At 36.3% G+C, this 22,862-nt stretch overlaps 2 protein-coding genes across 4 annotated transcripts; both read left to right on the top strand.

The window, feature by feature from the left end:
* The first annotated feature begins 1,040 nt into the window (after positions 1 to 1,040).
* LOC140864474 (uncharacterized protein At4g26485-like) lies at positions 1,041 to 21,199 on the top strand. Of its 3 annotated transcripts, none has more exons than XM_073268677.1 (3): positions 1,041 to 1,332; positions 19,541 to 19,739; positions 20,097 to 21,198. In XM_073268677.1, exons 1-3 carry the CDS (start codon positions 1,161 to 1,163, stop codon positions 20,809 to 20,811), a joined length of 1,086 nt encoding a protein of 361 aa, XP_073124778.1. In that variant the 5' UTR covers positions 1,041 to 1,160; the 3' UTR covers positions 20,812 to 21,198. The 3 variants fall into 3 exon arrangements, with proteins under 3 accessions (XP_073124778.1, XP_073124777.1, XP_073124779.1); XM_073268676.1 differs by lacking the exon at positions 1,041 to 1,332 and adding an exon at positions 18,396 to 18,690 and having other exon boundaries at positions 20,097 to 21,199; XM_073268678.1 differs by lacking the exon at positions 1,041 to 1,332 and adding an exon at positions 18,396 to 18,690 and having other exon boundaries at positions 20,106 to 21,198.
* Positions 3,347 to 17,394, top strand: LOC140867349 (probable carbohydrate esterase At4g34215). The gene is made up of 3 exons (XM_073272423.1): positions 3,347 to 3,919; positions 4,045 to 4,224; positions 17,023 to 17,394. The coding sequence occupies exons 1-3, from the start codon at positions 3,347 to 3,349 to the stop codon at positions 17,392 to 17,394; spliced, it is 1,125 nt and encodes a 374-aa protein (XP_073128524.1).
* Positions 21,200 to 22,862: the final 1,663 nt, after the last annotated feature.

The following is a 22,862-nucleotide window of genomic DNA, read 5'->3' as shown; positions in this document are numbered from 1 at the left end:
ATCACAAAAACAAAGAGAAATTATTTTTATAAAATAGATGTTAAAATATCTTCTTAATTATTTTTAACTTTAAAATTATTTTTTCTAAAATAATTATACAAACACATTTTGAACTATACAAATATTTTTATAAAATAGTTGTCAAACACATATTTACTCTTAAAATAACTTTTAAAATATTTTATAAAAACTTTTTAAAAAATACTTTTATAAAAATATTTTATAAATACTCGGCATACCGTTTGAAGATGAAAAAAAAAAGTTAGTAAGATCATTGCTTAAGAAAAAAAAGTGCATGGAAATTAGTAGAAAATGTCAAATAATAACCGATATGAACATTTTAATGATAGTAGAAAACTAATATTATTGTTTTCACTAAAATTAGTATTAGTAATAAACAAAAAACAAAATTTAAAGATTATTATCTTGCTTTCTCAAATACATAACCATATTCTTTTGATAACTACACATGTTGCATCGTCGAGAAGCAAATCATATTCACGAAAAATATTATATATATATATATATATATAATATTTCTATATGTTGTATAATAAACGCAACGTTTGTGTTTTTCTAATTTAATTAATTTACAAGTTTGCCTAATGCAATTCTATATTTCTTTGATAGGACATTTTTTGTGTGATGTCTCAACTCTCACAAATCAATATTTGTGATACAATTCGACTTGATCTAACATGGAATAGAAGATACGTCTTAGATATAAATTTGTGATTCTTTGAAATTAGGCTTCGTTTGGTTTTAAAAGTCAGGCCAAAAAAATATTTTTTAAGTGCTTTTCATTTAATAAAGTGTTTGGTTGACAAAAAAAATGCTTAAATAAGTACTTTTTTAAAATCAAAATTAGAGCTTGTTCAAAAGACAAAAATTATAACTTAAAAAAGTGTTTTAAAAAAAATGTAAACCAAATCCAAACGATTCGTTTATTGGTGTTAACTTTTAATTAATTTTAACATTAATAATGAAAAAACAGCCACGTCCCGTCAATCACATCAGCTAGGGCCAGTAGTGGAATGAAAAGCAAAGCGGTGCTCTCAAGTCTCACCACTGTTTTCAAATTATTTTGCCATAAAGGAAGAACAACACTCGAGAATTGGTGAAAAGCTTGAATCTTTACCCTTCCAAGAATCACGTCGATAATGGCCGCAATCGAAAGTGCGATGTTGGGGAGAGAAGAAAGATGGATTCAGCACTATTCTTCGGCTCATTCCATCCTCTTGGTGGGTGAAGGAGACTTCTCTTTTTCACTGTGCTTGGCTATGGCTTTTGGCTCTGCAACTAACATCGTGGCCACCTCTCTGGACTCTTATGGTATTTCCTCTGCCTCTGGTGCCGCTATTCTTCTGGGATTTTTTCATTCGTGATTTTTTCCAGGTGTTGATCCAAAAAAATAAAGCCCCAGAAAGTAAAGTCCGATTTTATTTTTAAAAAAAACTCTTATCAACTATTTTTTTAAGAAAATGATATCCTCAAATATATTATAAAAAAATACCGTCTAACACGCATTGTTAGATTAAACGGAGATTAAACGGGATTAAACGTGAAACATGATGAAAACGCTAAGATTCGGGTAAAAACGAAAAAAAAAAACAGTCAACTCTATGTTGACCATATTAAACGTGATTAAACGTATTTAATCGAGATTAAACGTGATTTTTTTAAAAAAAATCAATTTTTTTATTTTTAAAAATAAATTATTTCAAATTAAAAATCTCAAAATAAAACCATTTTCTTCAAAATCAAATAAATACATCCCGGTCATATGTTTTCAAAACTTTTTTCTTCAAAATTCTTGTGTTCTAGGTAATATTTAAAATTTTTGACGTGATCTAGCTATAAAAATTGCTAAAAATTATAATTTGGATATTTTTGTGCTTTTAAAATTTTTAGAAATTTTGTGTTACTATTAAATTTTTGTGTTCTAAGAATTGAGGTTGTCGATTTTGAAACTTGTTACGTTTATCTCTAAATTATCAGCGAAATGAGTGGTAAAACCATAAAATAATCGTACTCCTTTTCGACAAAGATTGAGTTTTTTTATTATTATTATTATTAGTATAGTAAATTAAAAATTATTTTTTTTAAAAAATAAAAATACGACAGCGGCGCTGCAATTAAAATTAGAGTTTACGCCTGCCGCAGCCTCAATTTTTTTTCTTTTGTTTGTTTTATTTGCGATATCGATAATGTATTTAATAATAATATTTTTTATGAATTGAGACAATAAAATAATCATCTCACATGTTCAGTAAAACTGTTTCATTGAAGTTTTTTTTTTTTAAATGGTGGTGAACTGGACAACTATTTTGTTTAAAAAATATCTTAATTTTAAAATATTATGTAATTTAGTTTTCACAAAATTTGTTATCTTTATATAGTAGGAATACCAAATTATTGTATTGTTCAAAACAATATATCTAACTTATTGCATCATGTCGTACATTCATTGACTGATGATACGTATTCTTATGCATGTAGAAAAAAGAAAAGACCTGTCAATGACGATGATATAAAAATGATATTGAATAAAAAAAATATTTTCTAATTCCATTCTATGCAGTAAATTACATTTATCTGATTCTATAAAATACTATATACTTTAATTTTAACAGACAATACGAGTCAAGAAAACCAAAAGGACAACGTGAGCTTGGAATAAATCAGGTAATATTCCATATATATTTTAGATAACAAAATAATATTTAACAAAATTTATATCTAATCCCATTTTATTTTATGCAGAAATGGTTTTTGATACTTCTTTGCTCAATCCATGATCTTAAAATTTTACTGGATGGTTCAAGATGTTTTAGTGAAATTAGTTACGTTTATTATCGATATAAATTAGTTACTTTAATGTAATATTGGTGTTTAGAGAGAACAATGATTTGCTAGATTTTGTGTAACTAACATGCTTTTATATCCCTAAAATAAAATGTCAATGGTTTATTGTATTTCATGTGTAACATTGATTTTTGGCTTTAGCTTTTAGTTGCATGTTTGGTTTGTTTATTTTATTGCATATAAAATTCTTTTTAATTTATAACGCACATATCATATTAATAAATTTATTGTCTTAATAACATATAGTATACATCAGAAACAACATATAATATCATTTACTTTGTTACACATATATAGCGTATACATCTTGCCGTTACATACAAATGACATAATCATATTTCAAAATTCATTGCACATTGACAATAAATTATGTTCATTTATTACGTTACACGTACGTGTGTCCGCTAGTATGAACTGTATCCATCCTTCAATCCATCTTCTCCCTCAAACTTTATCCCGCAAACCCTTTCTCATTACTAAAATGGGTGAGCATCTAAGTTTTGTCGCGATTTCCTTTCTGCTTCTATCCGTGTCTTTTCTATCTGCAAACGAAGAAAAAATTAGCATATTCATACTCGCCGGACAAAGCAACATGTCGGGTCGTGCAAGAGATTACAACAACACAAACCCCCCGGAATTCCACCCCAATCCACAGATCCTCATGTTCGACGTGAATCAGAGATGGGTCGCTGCAAGAGACCCTCTTCACGTCGGCATAGACGTAGGCAGACCCGTGGGGCTCGGACCTGGGATGCCTTTCGCTAACGCGTTGCTGGGGTGGGATCCTTGCATGGGGACGATCGGCCTGGTCCCTTGCGCGCATGGAGAGACGTTTATGAGCGACTGGAGCAAAGGCAGACCGTACTACGATCAGCTGGTGATGAGGACTAATGCTTCATCCCAAGGAGGCGGCCGCCTTGGGGCTATGCTTTGGTACCAAGGGGAGAATGACTCGTTGACAAGTGAAAATGCACGACTTTATCGTAAGAGACTGATGAGGTTTATCGCGGATTTTCGATCTGATATAGGGATGCCCCAACTTCCTGTTTTTGTGGTAAGTAACATATCTGTTGTGATATTTAAATCAGTGTGCTCTTGGTAAATCCCGAACTAACGCAATAGCCTGCAAACTATGCTACCAAAATTATTGTATGTATAAATGCTGGATGTTGTTTGAAGGTGGTGATTGCAAGTGGTTTGGGAAAATACAAGGAGAAGATACGAAAAGCTCAGATGGGAATACAACTTAGAAATGTGATAATCGTGGATGGCAAAGGAGCGGAGGTGAAACCATTGGACGTGGTGCATCTCAGCCTCGCCGGAGCCATCGATGTCGGGGAGAGACTCGCTACTGCCTTCGTTCACGCTAATCTTTAATTTATTACGTTCATATATGTTTTAAAAATCTAAAAATATCATCGCAAAAATACTCCAAAATCATTAATTTTTAATTTATTACGTTCAGATATATGCTTGCAATATCTAAAAAAATCGTCACGAAAATACTTCTATTAAAAAATGCATTATTACTTTCAAATATATGTCTGCAACGTCTAAAAAAATCGTGACGAAAATACTCTAGAATCTATCAAGATATAATACATAATCATTTATTTAGATGCTCCCTTTGGATTCAATATCTTGTCTGTTTCTTGAAGAATTATATGTTTCCAATATACGAAGAAATGTAGCCATTAAGCTACACACAGGAGACAAAAATAGAGTATTTTTCTTAATTGTTTTAAAAACCAATTTTGCATAAAGACAAAACTGGGTATGCCTCTGCTTCAAGTACTGCCAGCTGCGATGAAAAATATTTGCTGCTTGGCTGCTTGCATTGTTATTCAAATTTTCATTTGTGTTGTGGATGGATGTCATCCCATGGTTTTTGAAGTCTGTTGTAACAAATGACTTGTTGATCATCTAATGAAATGTATTTTCTTTCAAAAAAAATAAATTTCATTTGTGCTAGCCTAAGGTTGCAACGGTCAAAATAAAATACTACATTTTGAAGATGAAAAAAATTAAGTTAGTAAGATCATTGCTTAAGAAAAAATTTGCATGGAAGAATCTTATCTTATTTGGTAAAACTATTTACCTGTAATCATATTTACTAATATACAAAAGTAAATCATAATATTATGTGGCTCATCCATGTTTACATACATACTTTGTCTGTATTCATAACATTTAATATTTTACTCTATACAATTTAATAACGGAAGTGCCAAATTGTAACCGCTTTTGATATTTTAATGGTTGTAAAAAAAATAATCTTTTTATTTTTATTAAAATTAAAAATACACAAAAGACAAAATTCAAAGATTATTATCTCATTTTCTCAACTACTTCACCATATTCTTTTCCTTTTTTTTTGACGGTACCATATTCTTTTCTTAACTACTCATGTTGCAATTTTTTATTAACTACTCATGTTGCATTAGTGACAATCAAAGCATATTAATAAAAAAATATTACATATAATATTTTTATATTATATAACGTTTCCGTTCGTTTAATTAATCTACAAGTTCCTCATGCAACTCGATGTTTTTTTAAGTAGGCATTTTGTTTGACGTATCAACTCTCACGGATCAATATCCGTGACACGATTCAACTTGATCTATGTTAAATTGAATCGAGGATTTATATTACAAAATTGAGAGAAACGAAAGTGAACTATTGCATATTTTTTAGTTTGAAAGGAGATTGTTATAAATGAATACATCTTAAATTTAAAACTTTTAGATACTGTTTGTTACACTTGATAAATAAAGGATTAATGAGTTATAACTCTTCAACTCATGCTTGGTTCATTTTTTAAAAGCCCACAAAAATTGATTAGGCCCGTGATAATGTTGGTTCACCAAGGAGAAGACATCCCTACAAGTTAGAGGGATAAATGGTGGATAAAATTATAATTATGTAAAATGACACTATTGCCCCCAAATGACCTCCATCCGTTGAAACCCTAACGCTCATTTCTCACATCTCAGAAACTTTATTTCTTCTCTCGGCGGCGCTAGAGAGAAACCACGCGAAGAACCAGGATTCAACAGGCGCGAAGAAACCTTGAGAACTTGACTCGGGGAGGTGAGATTTGCGTCGCTATGACATTTCTCTTTCTTTTTTAGTTGTTTTTTTGGTTTTTTTGTGAATATTTTGGTAATTTTTATATGATTTTGTGTTGTTTTTTCTTTTGGTTACTGGATCGAACATGATACATGTTTTTCCTTGGTTGTTTGAAGTTATTTTTATACTTGTTTTTCTGATGAATTTGTTTGGTTTTCCTAGAACTGTGCGTCTGTGGGAACTTGGTTGCTTCTAGTTTGTACTATGATTCTAATTATTTTTAGTCTTCAAATCGATTATGGTGTTTCTATATGTTATTTTTCCTTTATTTTGATTTTTTTTTTCTATTTTGGGTATTTCGTGGATCTGTGGCTCAGGTATATTGCTCGATGGTGCTCTCTGTGTGCTACAACTAATTTATTACAATGTTGTTGCTCGGTTTACTGAAGCTACAAATAGTGTGGGCTGAGGTTCTGATCTGCACCATGTGTTGGAGTGTCCATGAAACATCCTAGACTTATAAATTTCAAAAATGCGGAAAATTTTAAAAAAAATTTCTTTTTCTTTTAATTTTAAAATAAATACTAAGTAAAATATTTATATATATATATATATATATATACATATATGCCCATACATATATGTACAACCATAAAAGAGATTTAAAATTTAATAAATAATTATGCAACATAAAAATAATTACTAAAACGTCTGAATCATGCAATACTTAAAATACCTCAAAACAATTTAATCAACAGTGCATACACTAAAAAGTTGCATAAAAATAATACTTAAATCTCAACACTGGAATAAAATCTTCAAATAAAATAGTGTTTAAAATATTCATGCATAGAACACTAGCACGATGCAGACTATGGTCACGGTGCCACTGCAGCTCCGCTCATACGTCCTTACCACCGGTAGGAGTAACCTGCTCCTCTACGTACTCACCTGCATCATATCAGTGTAGTGAGCCTAGAGGCCTAACATGCATACTAACAAGGGTTTAAAATAATTTAATACACTTTCATACATAATACTTAACTTATAAATGCACGAGCATGCCTCAAAAATAATAACATAAATGTTGCTTAAAGAAATCACTGAATTATACGTAACATACATAATATCATACATACTTGAGTTGTTGAGCACTTATTTTCTTAACATCGAATGGTCCTATCCGTAAGTGTGACCCATACTTATAGTGCGACTGATCAGTCTAAGAAACCATCGTACGAGGCTGGTGGCGAACCACCCATACATAAATGGCAGAAACTGCCCATACATAAATGGCCACACTACTTCAATTTCCACCTAAAATATTTTATTTGCTCAACCATAGAACTTCAATCATAGCATAAAAATTGATTTCATGAATGCATGTACTTTAAATAAATTGTGTGTCCTTCATTTATATTTAATTTATTTTCTAATATCATATAAATATTCAACTAACTTTTCATGCATAAAATAATTAAATATAAACTCAGGACACATGAATTTTCTCATGGTTTGATTCAACTGCTGGCCCTAGACATACAAGCCCATTAACTTAAGACTTGGCCCATTAGTGTACTTAAGCCCATTAACAACTTTTCTAGGCCCAATAAATCAACCAAAGCCCATTAAGAACTAACTTAGGCCCAATAACACTGTCCCTGGCCCAATGGGCCCAAAAGCCCAATAACAGGCCCAATAACTTTCATGGGCTCCCAAGCCCATAAAAATTTTTCTGGCCAACTAAAAAAAAAAAAAAAAAAATTAAATAAAAATTAATAAAAGCCCAAAATAATTAAATTAACCCAAAATAATTTAATGGAGCCCAAATAAATTAAATGGTACTAATTAAATTTTTGGGAATTTAATTAGCCCATTTAACTCCTAATTAACTTAAAAACTTAAAAATAAAAAAATACCCGAGCCCAATTGAAATAACCCGGACCCGGACCCAACTAACTTAACCCATATTATTTTAGACCCGACCCGGATCCACCAACAACCCAAAACCCGAAACCCTACTACTCCCTCTTCCCCCTTGCCGCGGCCGCACGAGCAGCAGGCCTTCAAGGCCTGCTGCAGCCCAGCTCCGACCACCGTGGCCGGAGCCCCGCCGGCAGGACCTCCCCAGGGTCCTGCCGGTTCGAACCATGCCCTGGCCCGAACCCCATGTTGCGCCTGCACCTAGCCCGAACCCCACTTCCACGAACCCTAGCTGCGCGATCTGCTGCACCAGTCACGGTGCAGCTCGTCTCCTCCCTTTCCTAGCCCTCTCCAGCCTTAACCCCCGACTCCTACCTGGCCTAGGGACCCTACATCACCTTGACCAGCAATCAAACGAGCCATGGTTAGCCAAAAACGTGAACATGAACATCACAAAGCCAAAACCGAGTGCATAAGAGAAAGATTTTGAAAAACTTGCTGTCAAAATGATATATCTCGATGCTACACACCCACACACATACATACACTGATATAGGATTGAAAAGAGAAGAAAATCATGCCTTAACACCGATTTGATAGAGCTAAAACGTGCACGACGGGCTTCGGGACGACGGGGCGACGACGACGAGCTTCGGACCTACACAAGTGTGGCTATGGTGTTCTTGAGCTTTCTGGATCGAGGGAGCTGATGAAGATGGTGGGGTGAGGCGGCTGAGTGAAGGTGAGTAATCGGTTGAGGGAATTTGGGCGATGATTTGGGTAGTGTAGGATAATAATTTAGGTAGATAATATTTTAATAACTAATTAGGAGATATTAACAACTTAAAAAGATCTCCTAACTAAATCAAATACTAGCTAACTTAATAAAATAATTAAATCCCGAAATAAAGAGTTCAAGGGAATTTTAAAGAAGATAAAAAGTCATTAAAATGGTTTAATTTGGATAAAAATGGACTACTAAAATTATATAAAATTAAATACTTAAAATTTTGAGATAATAAAACTCAAAAATAATATTTTAGGGCTCTAAAAAGACTCGTAAAATAAATTGGCTAGAAAGTTGTCATCTCGTCCGTCCACGGTCCCGTCTACGCGATCAAATAATTAAAATACTATAAATCATAAAAATCACTAATTATGGGTTAAATGCTTAAAAATAAATTAAATCATGCACAAATAATTCACATAATTATTTAACCCATAAATCTAAAATTTAAATAATTAAATATCCTAATTATGCATGCGGATTTACGTATTAAAAATACCGGGTGTTACAATTCTCCCCCCCTTAAATTGAATTTCGTCCTCGAAATTAAAGTACTTACCCGAACAACTCCGGGTAGCGAGTCCTCATGTCTGCCTCGGTCTCCCAAGTAGCTTCCTCCTCCGAGTGATTCAGCCACTGGACTCTGACCATCGGTATGACCCGCGTCCTAAGCCTCCGCTCCTCCCTTGCCAAGATCCGCACTGGCCTCTCCTCATACACTAGATCTGGTGGCAACTGTAAGGGCTCGAAATCCAACACATGCGACGGGTTGGAGACATATCTCCGAAGCATGGATACATGGAAAACGTTATGCACTGCCGCTAGCCCTGGAGGTAGAGCTAAACGGTAGGCCAACGTGCCAACTCTCTCCAAGATCTCGAATGGCCCTATTTACCTCGGATTAAGCTTGCCTCTCCGGCCAAAACGCACTACTCCCTTCATAGGTGACACCTTCAGGAATACGTGATCACCTACAGCGAACTCCAAATCTCGTTGTCTGGCATCTGCATAACTCTTCTGCCGACTCTGAGCAGTCCTCATCCGTTCCCGAATCTGGGTCACAATGTCAGCTGTCTGCTGCACAATCTCAGGACCCAGCAAAATCCGCTCACCAACCTCATCCCAATGCACAGGAGATCTACATCTCCTCCCATACAATGCTGCATAAGGAGCCATACCTATAGACGACTGAAAACTGTTGTTATAGGTAAACTCCACTAATGGTAGTCTAGTCTCCCAAGAGCCCCGAAAATCAATGACACAAGATCTCAGAAGATCCTCGAGAACCTGGATCACTCTCTCAGACTGACCATCTGTCTGGGGATGAAATGCTGTACTGAACAGAAGCCTAGTCCCCATAGCCGTGTGCAGACTCTTCCAAAACGCAGATGTGAATCTCGGATCTCTGTCTGACACAATAGACACTGGTATGCCATGCAGTCTAACAATCTCTCTAATGTAAAGCTCTGCATACTGTGTCAAAGTATAGTTAGTCCTCACCGGCAAGAAATGAGCTGACTTGGTGAGTCTATCCACAATCACCCAAATCGCTGTGCAACCTCTGGCACTCCTCGGCAAGCCAACCACAAAGTCCATCGTAATATTCTCCCATTTCCATTCCGGAATGGGAAGAGGTCTAAGGAGTCCTGCTGGACGCTGATGCTCTGCCTTGACTTGCTGACAAGTCAAGCACTCTGACACCACTCTCCCGATGTCACTCTTCATCCCGGGCCACCAATACAATAGCTGCAAGTCTTTGTACATCTTCGTACTTCCGGGGTGAATGGAGTACGGAGATGTGTGAGCCTCTGCCAAAATCTCAGCTCTCAACTGATCGATGTTCGGTACCCACATCCTACCACGGTACTGAACGATACCATCCTCCACTGTATACAAGAGATTACCTCTAGCCTCATCTCTCTGTCTCCATCGCTGTAACTCCTCGTCAGTAGACTGTCCCTCCCTAATCCGATCTCGCAGAATCGGCTGCACTGTCAATACTGACGACCTCGGAGCCTGACCACTCGAATACACCTCCAAATCAAATCTCTGAATCTCACTCTGCAGTGGTAACTGTACTGTCAAACTGGGTAATACGGAGGACTTCCGACTCAAAGCGTCGGCCACTACATTAGCCTTACCCGGATGGTAGCTAATGTCACAATCATAATCCTTAACAAGCTCAAGCCATCTGCGCTGCCTCATGTTCAACTCCTTCTGGGTGAAGAAGTACTTGAGGCTCTTGTGATCGGTGAAAATCTTGCACTTCTCGCCGTAAAGATAGTGCCTCCAGATTTTCAACGCAAATACCACTGCTGCAAGCTCCAAATCATGCGTCGGATAGTTCTGCTCATGAATCTTCAACTGTCGCGACGCATATGCGATAACTCTGCCACTCTGCATAAGTACTGCGCCCAAACCAAGCTTGGACGCGTCGGTGTACACCACTAACTCCTCATGTGGCACTGTCATAGCTAACACAGGTGCTGAAGTAAGTGCATCCTTCAGTTGATCAAAGCTCCTCTGACAATCTGGACTCCAAATATACTTCGCGTTCTTCTTGGTTAAGGAAGTCAAGGGTACTGCAATAGAGGAAAAACCCTTGATGAACTTCCTATAGTATCCTGCTAAACCCAAGAAGCTGCGAATCTCCGAAGCATTCTTTGGAATCCCCCAATCCCTCACTGCCTGCACCTTGGACTGATCCACTGCAATCCCATCCCTAGAAATAATGTGGCCTAGAAACGCCACCTGCTCCAACCAAAACTCACACTTACTGAACTTTGCAAACAGTCGATGCTCCCTCAAAGTCTGCAAGGCTGTATGCAAATGTTGTGTATGCTCCTCAATGCTCCTCGAGTAGATCAATATGTCATCAATGAATACAATGACAAACTGATCTAGATACGGCTGGAAGACACGATGCATGAGATCCATAAAAACTGCTGGAGCATTGGTCAACCCAAAGGGCATCACCAAGAACTCATAGTGCCCGTATCGTGTCCTAAAGGCAGTCTTAGACACGTCTGAATCGCTGACTCTCAGCTGATGGTAACCAGATCGCAGATCGATCTTGGAGAATACCGAAGCTCCCTGCAACTGATCGAATAAATCCTCTATCCTCGGTAGTGGATACTTATTCTTCACTGTGACTCTGTTGAGCTCTCGGTAGTCGATGCACAATCTCATGCTGTCGTCCTTCTTCTTCACAAACAACACTGGAGCTCCCCATGGAGAAAAGCTAGGACGAACAAAGCCCTTCTCCAACAGCTCCTGAATCTGCTCCTTCAACTCTCTCATCTCTGTAGGAGCAAGTCGATACGGTGCCTTAGAGATAGGCACAGTATCCGGCAACAACTCAATACTGAACTCCATCTCTCTCACTGGTGGAACTCCTGCAACATCGTCAGGAAAAACATCTGGATAGTCACGTACCACTTCAATATCTGATAAAGATCTGCTAGAAACGTCTGAGGTAGTGACCACACTAGCAAGAAAGCCCTGACATCCATGGCGCAATAATTTCCTCGCACGAACAAGTGATATCATCTGAGGAATATTGCTAGACTGAGATGCAAAGAAAGTAAATATCTCACCTCCTGCTGGCTTCACTGACACTGTCCTACGTCGGAAATCAATCGAAGCTCCATTAACTGATAGCCAGTCCATACCCAAAATCAAGTCAAACCCGGTCAATGGAAGAACCACTAGATCTGCTCGAATGGAGTGTCCCTGCAACTCCAATTCCAGATCCCTGATAACACTAGTGGTAGTGATAGTCTGTCCGGATGGCATGGTAACATCGTAACCACAGTCGACAACCTCCGGTGTAATGCCTATCCGTCTGATAAAATCTCGGGAGATAAACGAATGCGTGGCTCCTGAATCTAGCAACGCAAACGTGGAGTTGCCTCCAACTAGAATTCTCCCTGCACGCAGAAGATTCCCAACAATTCATACCACTACGCTCCCAAGGTTAAAACACTACAATCCTTAATTCTAATCACAAAGAAACAAAATTCTTATTCTAGCATGCTGATAGTTAAACTCAAGTAACAGGCATTCAGGTATAATCGCAATAAACAAAAGCAAAGAATTGAAAAAGTTCTAGGGGTTAGGTATACCGGTGATCAAGGAGGTATCTGGGTCAGCCTCCTCTGCCTGCATCACATATACTCGCCCACTGACGTTCTGCCTCTGCGGGCAGTTGGCAATCTGATGCCCCGGCTCTTTGCAACGATAGCAGACTCCTGCTCCCATAAGACACTGCCCGGAATGCATCTTCTGACACTTCGGACATACTGGGTATCTCCCTGGAGTAGGGGCCCCGCCCCTAGTCTGCTGCTGTGGCTTCCCCTGAGGCCTCTGCTGATTCGGGCCCTTAGATGGCCCTGTAAACTGCTTCTTCGCAGGAGGCTGCGAAGATGGTCGCTGATACCCCGTCTGCTGAAACTGCCTCTTACCCTGCTGCTCTCTCTGGATCTCTCTCCGACCCTCCTCGGAACGCAAGGCCCTACTGACTGCAGACTCATAAGTAAGTACGTCTGCCATTCGAACATCATGCTTGATATCCGCCTTCAAACCTTCCACAAACTGCCTCAACTTCTCTGGTGGGCTATCAAAAATCATAGGCACAAAGCGACAGCCCCTCTCGAACTGTCTCACATACTCGACCACTGTCTTGTCCCCCTGACGGAGACTCATAAACTCCCGGATCATGCGACTGCGCACATCCTCAGTGAAGTACTTGGTGTAGAAGATACGCCTGAACTCGGTCCACGTCAGTGTAGGTAGATGGACTCCTCTAACTGCACCCTCCCACCAAAGGGCTGCATCTCCTCTCATCATGTACGTTGCACAGCTCACCCTGTCGGTGTCTGTGATCCCCATATAATCAAAGATGGACTCAAGAGAGCGAATCCATCCCTCAGCCACCAAAGGATCGGTGGTACCAACAAACTCCTTGGGCCCCTTCTTCTGGAACCTCTCAGCAACGTCCTCCTCATGGGACAGTCTGGGACGTGCAGCCTGCTGCTCCAACAGAGCAGTAATACCCGCCATCATATTAGCATTGGCCTGCTCCAATGCTGATAAAGGATTCTGCGGAGGTGGCGGTGGAGGCGGAGGTGGAGGTGGAGGTCCCCCACGTCGGTTCACTGGTCTGGGAGGCATTCTGCACCACCACATATTACTTTACGTAAATCGCCATGCATAACTAAGTGGTTTAAAAGTAATGCTAACTTAAATTCAAAGAATTAAATCATGCTATAAACACTTAAAACTTACAGACCGGTAGCGTGGATTTCTGAGCTAGCATAGCAGTAATGACCCCTCCAAGGACCGTGCTTTGATACCAACTGAAACATCCTAGACTTATAAATTTCAAAAATGCGGAAAATTTTAAAAAAATTTTCTTTTTCTTTTAATTTTAAAATAAATACTAAGTAAAATATTTATATATATATATATATATATATACATATATGCCCATACATATATGTACAACCATAAAAGAGATTTAAAATTTAATAAATAATTATGCAACATAAAAATAATTACTAAAACGTCTGAATCATGCAATACTTAAAATACCTCAAAACAATTTAATCAACAGTGCATACACTAAAAAGTTGCATAAAAATAATACTTAAATCTCAACACTGGAATAAAATCTTCAAATAAAATAGTGTTTAAAATATTAATGCATAGAACACTAGCACGATGCAGACTATGGTCACGGGGCCACTGCAGCTCCGCTCATACGTCCTCACCACCGGTAGGAGTAACCTGCTCCTCTACGTACTCACCTGCACCATATCAGTGTAGTGAGCCTAGAGGCCCAACATGCATACTAACAAGGGTTTAAAATAATTTAATACACTTTCATACATAATACTTAACCTATAAATGCACGAGCATGCCTCAAAAATAATAACATAAATGTTGCTTAAAGAAATCACTGAATTATACGTAACATACATAATATCATACATACTTGAGTTGTTGAGCACTTATTTTCTTAACATCGAATGGTCCTATCCGTAAGTGTGACCCATACTTATAGTGCGACTGATCAGTCTAAGAAACCATCGTACGAGGCTGGTGGCGAACCACCCATACATAAATGGCATAAACTGCCCACATAAATGGCCACACTACTTTAATTTCCACCTAAAATATTTTATTTGCTCAACCATAGAACTTCAATCATAGCATAAAAATTGATTTCATGAATGCATGTACTTTAAATAAATTGTGTGTCCTTCATTTATATTTAATTTATTTTCTAATATCATATAAATATTCAACTAACTTTTCATGCATAAAATAATTAAATATAAACTCAGGACACATGAATTTTCTCATGGTTTGATTCAACTGCTGGCCCTAGACATACAAGCCCATTAACTTAAGACTTGGCACATTAGTGTACTTAAGCCCATTAACAACTTTTCTAGGCCCAATAAATCAACCAAAGCCCATTAAGAACTAACTTAGGCCCAATAACACTGTCCCTGGCCCAATGGGCCCAAAAGCCCAATAACAGGCCCAATAACTTTCATGGGCTCCCAAGCCCATAAAAATTTTTCTGGCCATTTAAAAAAAAAAAAAAAAATAAATAAAAATTAATAAAAGCCCAAAATAATTAAATTAACCCAAAATAATTTAATGGAGCCCAAATAAATTAAATGGTACTAATTAAATTTTTGGGAATTTAATTAGCCCATTTAACTCCTAATTAACTTAAAAACTTAAAAATAAAAAAATACCCGAGCCCAATTGAAATAACCCGGACCCGGACCCAACTAACTTAACTCATATTATTTTAGACCCGACCCGGATCCACCAACAACCCAAAACCCGAAACCCTACTACTCCCTCTTCCCCCTTGCCGCGGCCGCACGAGCAGCAGGCCTTCACGGCCTGCTGCAGCCCAGATCCGACCACCGTGGCCGGAGCCCCGCCGGCAGGACCTCCCCAGGGTCCTGCCGGTTCGAACCATGCCCTGGCCCGAACCCCATGCTGCGCCTGCACCTAGCCCGAACCCCACTTCCACGAACCCTAGCTGCGCGATCTGCTGCACCAGTCACGGTGCAGCTCGTCTCCTCCCTTTCCTAGCCCTCTCCAGCCTTAACCCCCGACTCCTACCTGGCCTAGGGACCCTACATCACCTTGACCAGCAATCAAACGAGCCATGGTTAGCCAAAAATGTGAACATGAACATCACAAAGCCAAAACCGAGTGCATAAGAGAAAGATTTTGAAAAACTTGCTGTCAAAATGATATATCTCGATGCTACACACCCACACACATACATACACTGATATAGGATTGAAAAGAGAAGAAAATCATGCCTTAACACCGATTTGATAGAGCTAAAACGTGCACGACGGGCTTCGGGACGACGGGGCGACGACGACGAGCTTCGGACCTACACAAGTGTGGCTATGGTGTTCTTGAGCTTTCTGGATCGAGGGAGCTGATGAAGATGGTGGGGTGAGGCGGCTGAGTGAAGGTGAGTAATCGGTTGAAGGAATTTGGGCGATGATTTGGATAGTGTAGGATAATAATTTAGGTAGATAATATTTTAATAACTAATGAGGAGATATTAACAACTTAAAAAGATCTCCTAACTAAATCAAATACTAGCTAACTTAATAAAATAATTAAATCCCGAAATAAAGAGTTAAGGGAATTTTAAAGAAGATAAAAAGTCATTAAAATGGTTTAATTTGGATAAAAATGGACTCCTAAAATTATATAAAATTAAATACTTAAAATTTTGAGATAATAAAACTCAAAAATAATATTTTAGGGCTCTAAAAAGACTCGTAAAATAAATTGGCTAGAAAGTTGTCATCTCGTCCGTCCACGGTCCCGTCTACGCGATCAAATAATTAAAATACTATAAATCATAAAAATCACTAATTATGGGTTAAATGCTTAAAAATAAATTAAATCATGCACAAATAATTCACATAATTATTTAACCCATAAATCTAAAATTTAAATAATTAAATATCCTAATTATGCATGCGGATTTACGTATTAAAAATACCGGGTGTTACAGTCCATGTTCTTTACTCAATCACACCTTGTGAAAATGGTTTTGTCGATGATTATATGTTCTAATTATATGAAGTCAAGTTTGTCTTTTCTAATTAATAGGTGATTAGTTTTTAAAAATTTCTCAAATGAGAATTTCAAGAACCATTCTGTTTTCGATCTTGTTTATTGCATATTGTTTAAACATTCAATAGTTTATTAGTTTTTAAAGATTTCACATATAAGAAAGAATATTGATTGAACAATATTAATTTTGAGTTATGTGATAGAAATACTAACTGTGTACATTCTTTATTATCATTTGGCAGAAGTTGTTATGCCATGAACAATCAAGATCAGGACATCCAAGTAGTTCTAGTGTTACACCATCAGGTAAGAAATTATTGGGCAAAAAACGTAAAAGAGTGGCTGAAGTAGAAGACCGTATTGTGGATGCCATGAACAGATTCAGTGAGATGACCAAAGTGTGCATTGAAGACCTTTCAAAGAAACTTGGATATGATCATGATGCAACTAAAAATGTGTTCGGTGATTTGGGAAAAATTCCAGCAATGACAGTGGATGAGAAACTGTTTGTAGCTGAGAAGCTAGTGGAGAATCCGAAGAAATTGACACTTTTTTTTAGTTTACCTGACGAGGACCGAAACTCAATGGTCAAACAACTTTTGAAGAAAGAGTAAGTTCGATATATATTCGCTAGACTATGATGTGATGTTTTGCACCTTACTAGTAGTTATCTTATGAGGTTTGTGGTTGAAAACTATGGTTTATTGTTTTTGACCGTGGGATTCCTATATATGTTCATTGATTTGGTTTTTAAAATCTAATGCTACTAACTATTGAATTTTATCTTGGTTGTTTGACTCACCAGAAGAATGTTACTATTTGGTTTGAATTTTTTTTCTCTTTGTTGTGTTATTCTCTATTTTAGTTTAAAAAATAATAATATATTCTCTTTGATTTTCGAAAAAAAATTAAACATTGAGAAATAATTATAAGTGTAAATATTTGAGTATATTTTTAAATACGAGCATCAATTATTTTTTAAAAAATATAAATTAATTAACTTATAATAAGGACTAGTGTAAATAAATAAATTGTGTGTACGTGTGAGGAAAAAAAGATTTCTAAAATTTACAAGTATTTATAACAATCTAAACAACACAAAAATAATGATTTGTTATGATAAAGGCAATTTTGTCATTTCAATCAAATACACAAATTTAATCACCCATGTCAAAATCATACCAAACATTCAATACTCTATCCAACCATCTTAATTATCCATTAGTTGTTCTTTTATTATATATCATACACTTATCTTATCATTTGTACCAAACGGTGCCTTAATGTCGAATGACATATAAGACAGTCAATAGGCAACTCTGTTCCAACAACAAAGTTGATTGACTTCAAATATGAATATTTTTTGTGGCGATAAATTTGAAAATATGGATGGATATCGATTACAATATATAATACAAGGATAATTAATTTGAAGTCATAGCATAGTTTTTATTCCATTTTTTTAATAATAAAAAAAACCTTTTTTTTTTTTTGTTTTAACCGATCATTTGTGATCCATTGATTTATTATTATAGAGTTAACTTTTATTTTAATTTTAAGATTAAAAATAAAATAGCAGCCAAGTCCCGTCAATCACATCAGCTATCGCCAGAAGTGTAATGAAAGCGGTTCTCTCACCGCTCCCTGTTTTCCAAATTATTTTGCCATAAAGGAAAGAACAACACTCGGCAGTTGGTGAAAAGCTTGAATCTTTTCGCTTCCAAGAATCACGTTGATAATGGCCGCAATCGAAAGTGCGATGTTGGGAAGGGAAGAAAGATGGATAAAGCACTATTCTTCGGCTCATTCCATCCTCTTGGTGGGAGAAGGAGACTTCTCTTTTTCACTGTGTTTGGCTATGGCTTTTGGCTCTGCAACTAACATCGTTGCCACCACTCTGGACTCTTATGGTATTTTCTGTGCCGCTATTCTCCTGGGATTTTTTTTCTTTCGTGATTTTGTCCTCGTTTTAGCCCACAGACAGGGGCTGTTGCTTTGGCTTTATTTTATCCTGTTTTCATTTTACGCCCTTGCTGATCTTGGTTGTTTTGCCTGATTATTTCTTTCTTTTCTTTCTTTAAGACCATGATCGATGTTTCGGGATTCGGAGAGAGCAGAAGTTTAATCCATTTTTGGGAGAAAATATTCCAAATGCTGCATTTGGAGTGTGCGAGTTTACTCCCGTCTTTGTATATATTTGATTAATATATATTTTGTTAGGTTGAGAATGTTTGATCGCAGGAGATGTGACTTATTTTATTTGGGTCATTTGTCGAGTTCTTTGCTCTGTCACAGCTACATTTTGTGAGAAATATCTACTTCTGAGTCCGGTTGCAATTTCTTGTCATACGCTTGTTGATAACAAGTTTTGTTCTGCATGATCTAGTTTAACATGGATTAATGTGTTTTTTATTTTTTTATTTTTACCTTAGCATGGATTAATGTTTACAACTTGGTTAAAGTTGCGCCTTGTATGTTTGATCAGTTACTAAAGGAGTATTTCTGTTTTACTCTATTGTATGACTTCTTTTACTTTGTTCCATATTTACCTGAACGGTTAAGATTTGGACATCTCTGCTTCCATCTCTTCCCTTAATTTGGGCATTGGATAGAGTCTGTTCTTCCAGAATGATTGCAAACGATTGATTATGCCAACATCAAGACTTTTTCATGCATTATTGTTCCCGTATCATGTTTGTTCTGTCGCTTGTGTAATGTTTTAATTGGTCAAGTTTCTTCCTTGTCGAAACATCGAATTAGATCTACTCATTCGGAAGTACAAGAATGCAAAAACTAATGTAAGAGATCTGGAAATCTTGGGTTCGGCACTCTTATATGGAGTGGATGCCACCAGAATGAAGATTTATAGTGATCTTCGATACCAGAAATTTCACAGAATTATTTATAACTTCCCTCATGCTGGTTTCCATAGAAAGGAAGACAATCCCGCTCTTATCAAGTACGTCTCTCTTCCAGTAATAAGAATTCTTCAACATTATTTTCTTGGTTGATTGCTCTATTTGTTTATAGTTACATCTTTGTATGCATGAATATTCAGGAGTGATATCATGGGATTTAAAGAGCAACTACGTTCTCATAGTAGTGTGTTGCGTGCTAGCATTTAAAGAGGACACCAAAAGGAATATTTTTAGTAGTAACAAAATAAATAGTAGAAATTATTTTGGTATCCTCTATGTTTCGTTTTCAACTTTTCATGTTGCATTAGGTTATTGACACTTCAAATATGATAAATACAACCACATTCTTCTTTTCATGTCAGATCTTTTGCGTTAACTAGACTTCTCTATGTTTACAGTATGCATAGGAGCCTTGTCCGAGAATTCTTTAGGAATGCAAGAAGAATGCTGATGGTTGACGGTGAAATTCATCTAAATCACAAAGATACGTCTCCATATAACAATTGGAGGATTAAAGATCTCGCATCTGAGTGTGGTTTATTTCTTGTGGAATGCCCTGTTTTCAGTATCAAGGACTATCCTGGTTATGAAAACAAAAGAGGTGGAGGCTCCAGATGTGATATGCCTTTTAAACTTGGCGAGTGTAAAACCTTCAAATTCAAACTCTGCCTTGCGGCTGAGAAAATTCTGGAACAAAGAAGTACATTGGATTTGATTCACAAAATGCCTGCCGAGTGTCAAGCAGTTCTCATCTTGGAGCAGCATCAGGCACCACTGCTCGACAAATTACATTCTTTGGGATATGATCATGTCCCTCAGCTTGTCAAACAACAAACGTCGAAAATTCTTATATCCACTGAGTGTCATATGGTATTTGCTTGCTATCTTAACTATGTCAAGGAAACATTTGGTGGTGGAACCAGCTATGCTCTGCGTCAATCCGTTTCTGAACCTCTGATGACTGGTTTTAGAACTTACATTTGCTCAGTTCCAGACGGCACATGGCGTGGCTATATTGGCATTTTGGAAGAGCTTCGTAATCTGAGCATTCTTAGATCCAAAATGTTGAGACAGATGCTAGCAAACCAAGTACATGCTGATCAGCACATATGAATAAAGGAGTTGTGGAACTCGTTTTGTTTTTGTCCGGTAAGTACCCGTAGATTCCTGCTATTATGATCTGCAACAATCATTTTGATTTTGTCCGGTAAATTCCCGTAGATTCACGCTATTATGATCTGCAACGATCATTTTGATTCTTGATTCCTGAAAAACTGTGGAAGATGTGAAGAACAGAAGCTAATATGCTTTTCTGGTTGATGGGCATTCCACACTAGCAACTTTTCTTTTTTCCGCATGCACGAAAATTTCCCCATATTTGGATTCTACAATTATCCACACATAATCATGTCTAATGGATACATGTAACATGATGATCGTTTCTGGCGGCGAAGCATAAATTAACACTTAGTTAAACAATTATTTTAGGTAGGATTTCGCATAAACCTGCCTTATTTTAGGTAGGATTTCGTGAACATATCTATATTGTATTTTGTAATCTCAACAATTTATAGCTTTATCCTATACAAATCTTTATCTTGTAATAGCTCTAATCATATCTTCAATAAATCACTAAAAATATTCTTCAAATCTTTCTAATTCTCGTGAATCATTTCAAAACTTGCAACTGAATATTTATAATTTACAAGAACAAAATAAATAAATCAGTCAAATTGATATAGACTCTCCATTAGTACAAATTGTCATGGGATCTATTCAAGAATTCCGAGAGCATCTCCAAGAATTATAACGAGCCACGTGATGGAGAAACACATTACAAATTTCGAGTCGACTTGGTAGAATATATATGAGCCCGGTGCGGATGCGATTACTTTTAATTAATGTTGGTCTTTATTTGTTGTGTCCAGATGCAATTTTTTTTTATTTTTTTTTTGAAACAAAAATAGATATATAAATATCAGTTTCGGTCGCGTATTACAGATCTACCCAAAAACGCTGGGCAGCAATCAGAAAACACAAAAGAGCAACCACTATACAAAGCCTTAGATGCCAAAACATGAGCAACCCAATTAGTTTTCCTATGACAATGAGCAATAACAGTTGTAGAGTGTTGCAAAAGCATTTCTTTAATAGAAGGAATTAGCAATTCTTCCATCGCAAAAGGTGAACAATTGTAGATTTGTTCAATCACATTAGAAGCATCAGATTCAATAGTACACTTGACCAATTGTAAGAAATAGCCAGCAAAATACCTTTTTTTTATAGTCATCTTCTCCGCCATATGTGGATTGAAAGAACCTTGAAGACATAAAAAACGATGAGACGATCACTACTCACCCACATCTCTAACAACAATCCCAACTCCACATTGAAATAAGTCTGATCGGACAGCCGCATCCACATTAATTTTAACACACCCCTCAAGTGGCCTACGCTATCATGTCCGTGCAATTCATGACTTCAATATTTATTATTAAAATTATTATTAAGTATAAATATTTTAATTATATCGCTTCTTATTTTATTAAATATTCAGGATAGCAATTTAAATTGTAATTTAATATATTATTAAAAAATATATTAAAAAATAATTAATAGCATTACATGAAGTCATTAAATTTTGATTAAATATAATTAATTACATAAAATGTTAAAAATTAATTTATAAAATTACCTTACGTATTTAACTTTGTTTAAGATAAATATTTTTAAAATATTATAAAAATTAAAATATAAATAATAAATAAGAATGGTATGATGTGTATATAAATGATTTGTGAGACTAAATTTGTCAAAACGGGCGATGGGGCGAGCTAACTCGCTACCCATCAAAACCCACTAGTTGGCGAGACCGCGCATCATTTAGGAGGATTGGAAAATTATCAACTCAATCAGTCTAGTTGGCGGAGCGAGGCGAAACTGATTTGCCAATTTTTTGTTACATTTAGGAACACGCGACGTTGTGTGTGTATAAAATCATATAATATTTAATATTATATGCTACATATAGATGTTTTTTAATAATATTTAATTTTTTTTATTTCTAAAATAATATAAAAATTTATTTATCAATATCATATTTATAATGGTTAGTTAAGAAAAATATAAAAATATCCAAAAATAAAATATTTACTTATAAGAAT

This window comes from Henckelia pumila, chromosome 4 (assembly GCF_033568475.1).
Source record: "Henckelia pumila isolate YLH828 chromosome 4, ASM3356847v2, whole genome shotgun sequence".
NCBI classification, from domain to species: Eukaryota; Viridiplantae; Streptophyta; class Magnoliopsida; order Lamiales; family Gesneriaceae; genus Henckelia; species Henckelia pumila.
The sequence above is the reverse complement of the archived record's forward strand: the minus strand, read 5'-3'. Positions and strand labels throughout refer to the sequence as shown.

Excerpts from the sequence above, each read along its gene's own strand:
- LOC140864474 (XM_073268676.1), top strand. The coding sequence starts at position 18,519 with ATGGCCGCAATCGAAAGTGCGATGTTGGGAAGGGAAGAAAGATGGATA. Across the intron at positions 18,691-19,540 it reads CACCACTCTGGACTCTTATG|ATCTACTCATTCGGAAGTAC; the intron begins GTATTTTCTGTG and ends ACATCGAATTAG. Across the intron at positions 19,740-20,096 it reads GACAATCCCGCTCTTATCAA|TATGCATAGGAGCCTTGTCC; the intron begins GTACGTCTCTCT and ends CTATGTTTACAG.
- LOC140867349 (XM_073272423.1), top strand. The coding sequence starts at position 3,347 with ATGGGTGAGCATCTAAGTTTTGTCGCGATTTCCTTTCTGCTTCTATCC. Across the intron at positions 3,920-4,044 it reads CCCAACTTCCTGTTTTTGTG|GTGGTGATTGCAAGTGGTTT; the intron begins GTAAGTAACATA and ends TGTTGTTTGAAG. Across the intron at positions 4,225-17,022 it reads AGAGACTCGCTACTGCCTTC|AAGTTGTTATGCCATGAACA; the intron begins GTTCACGCTAAT and ends ATCATTTGGCAG.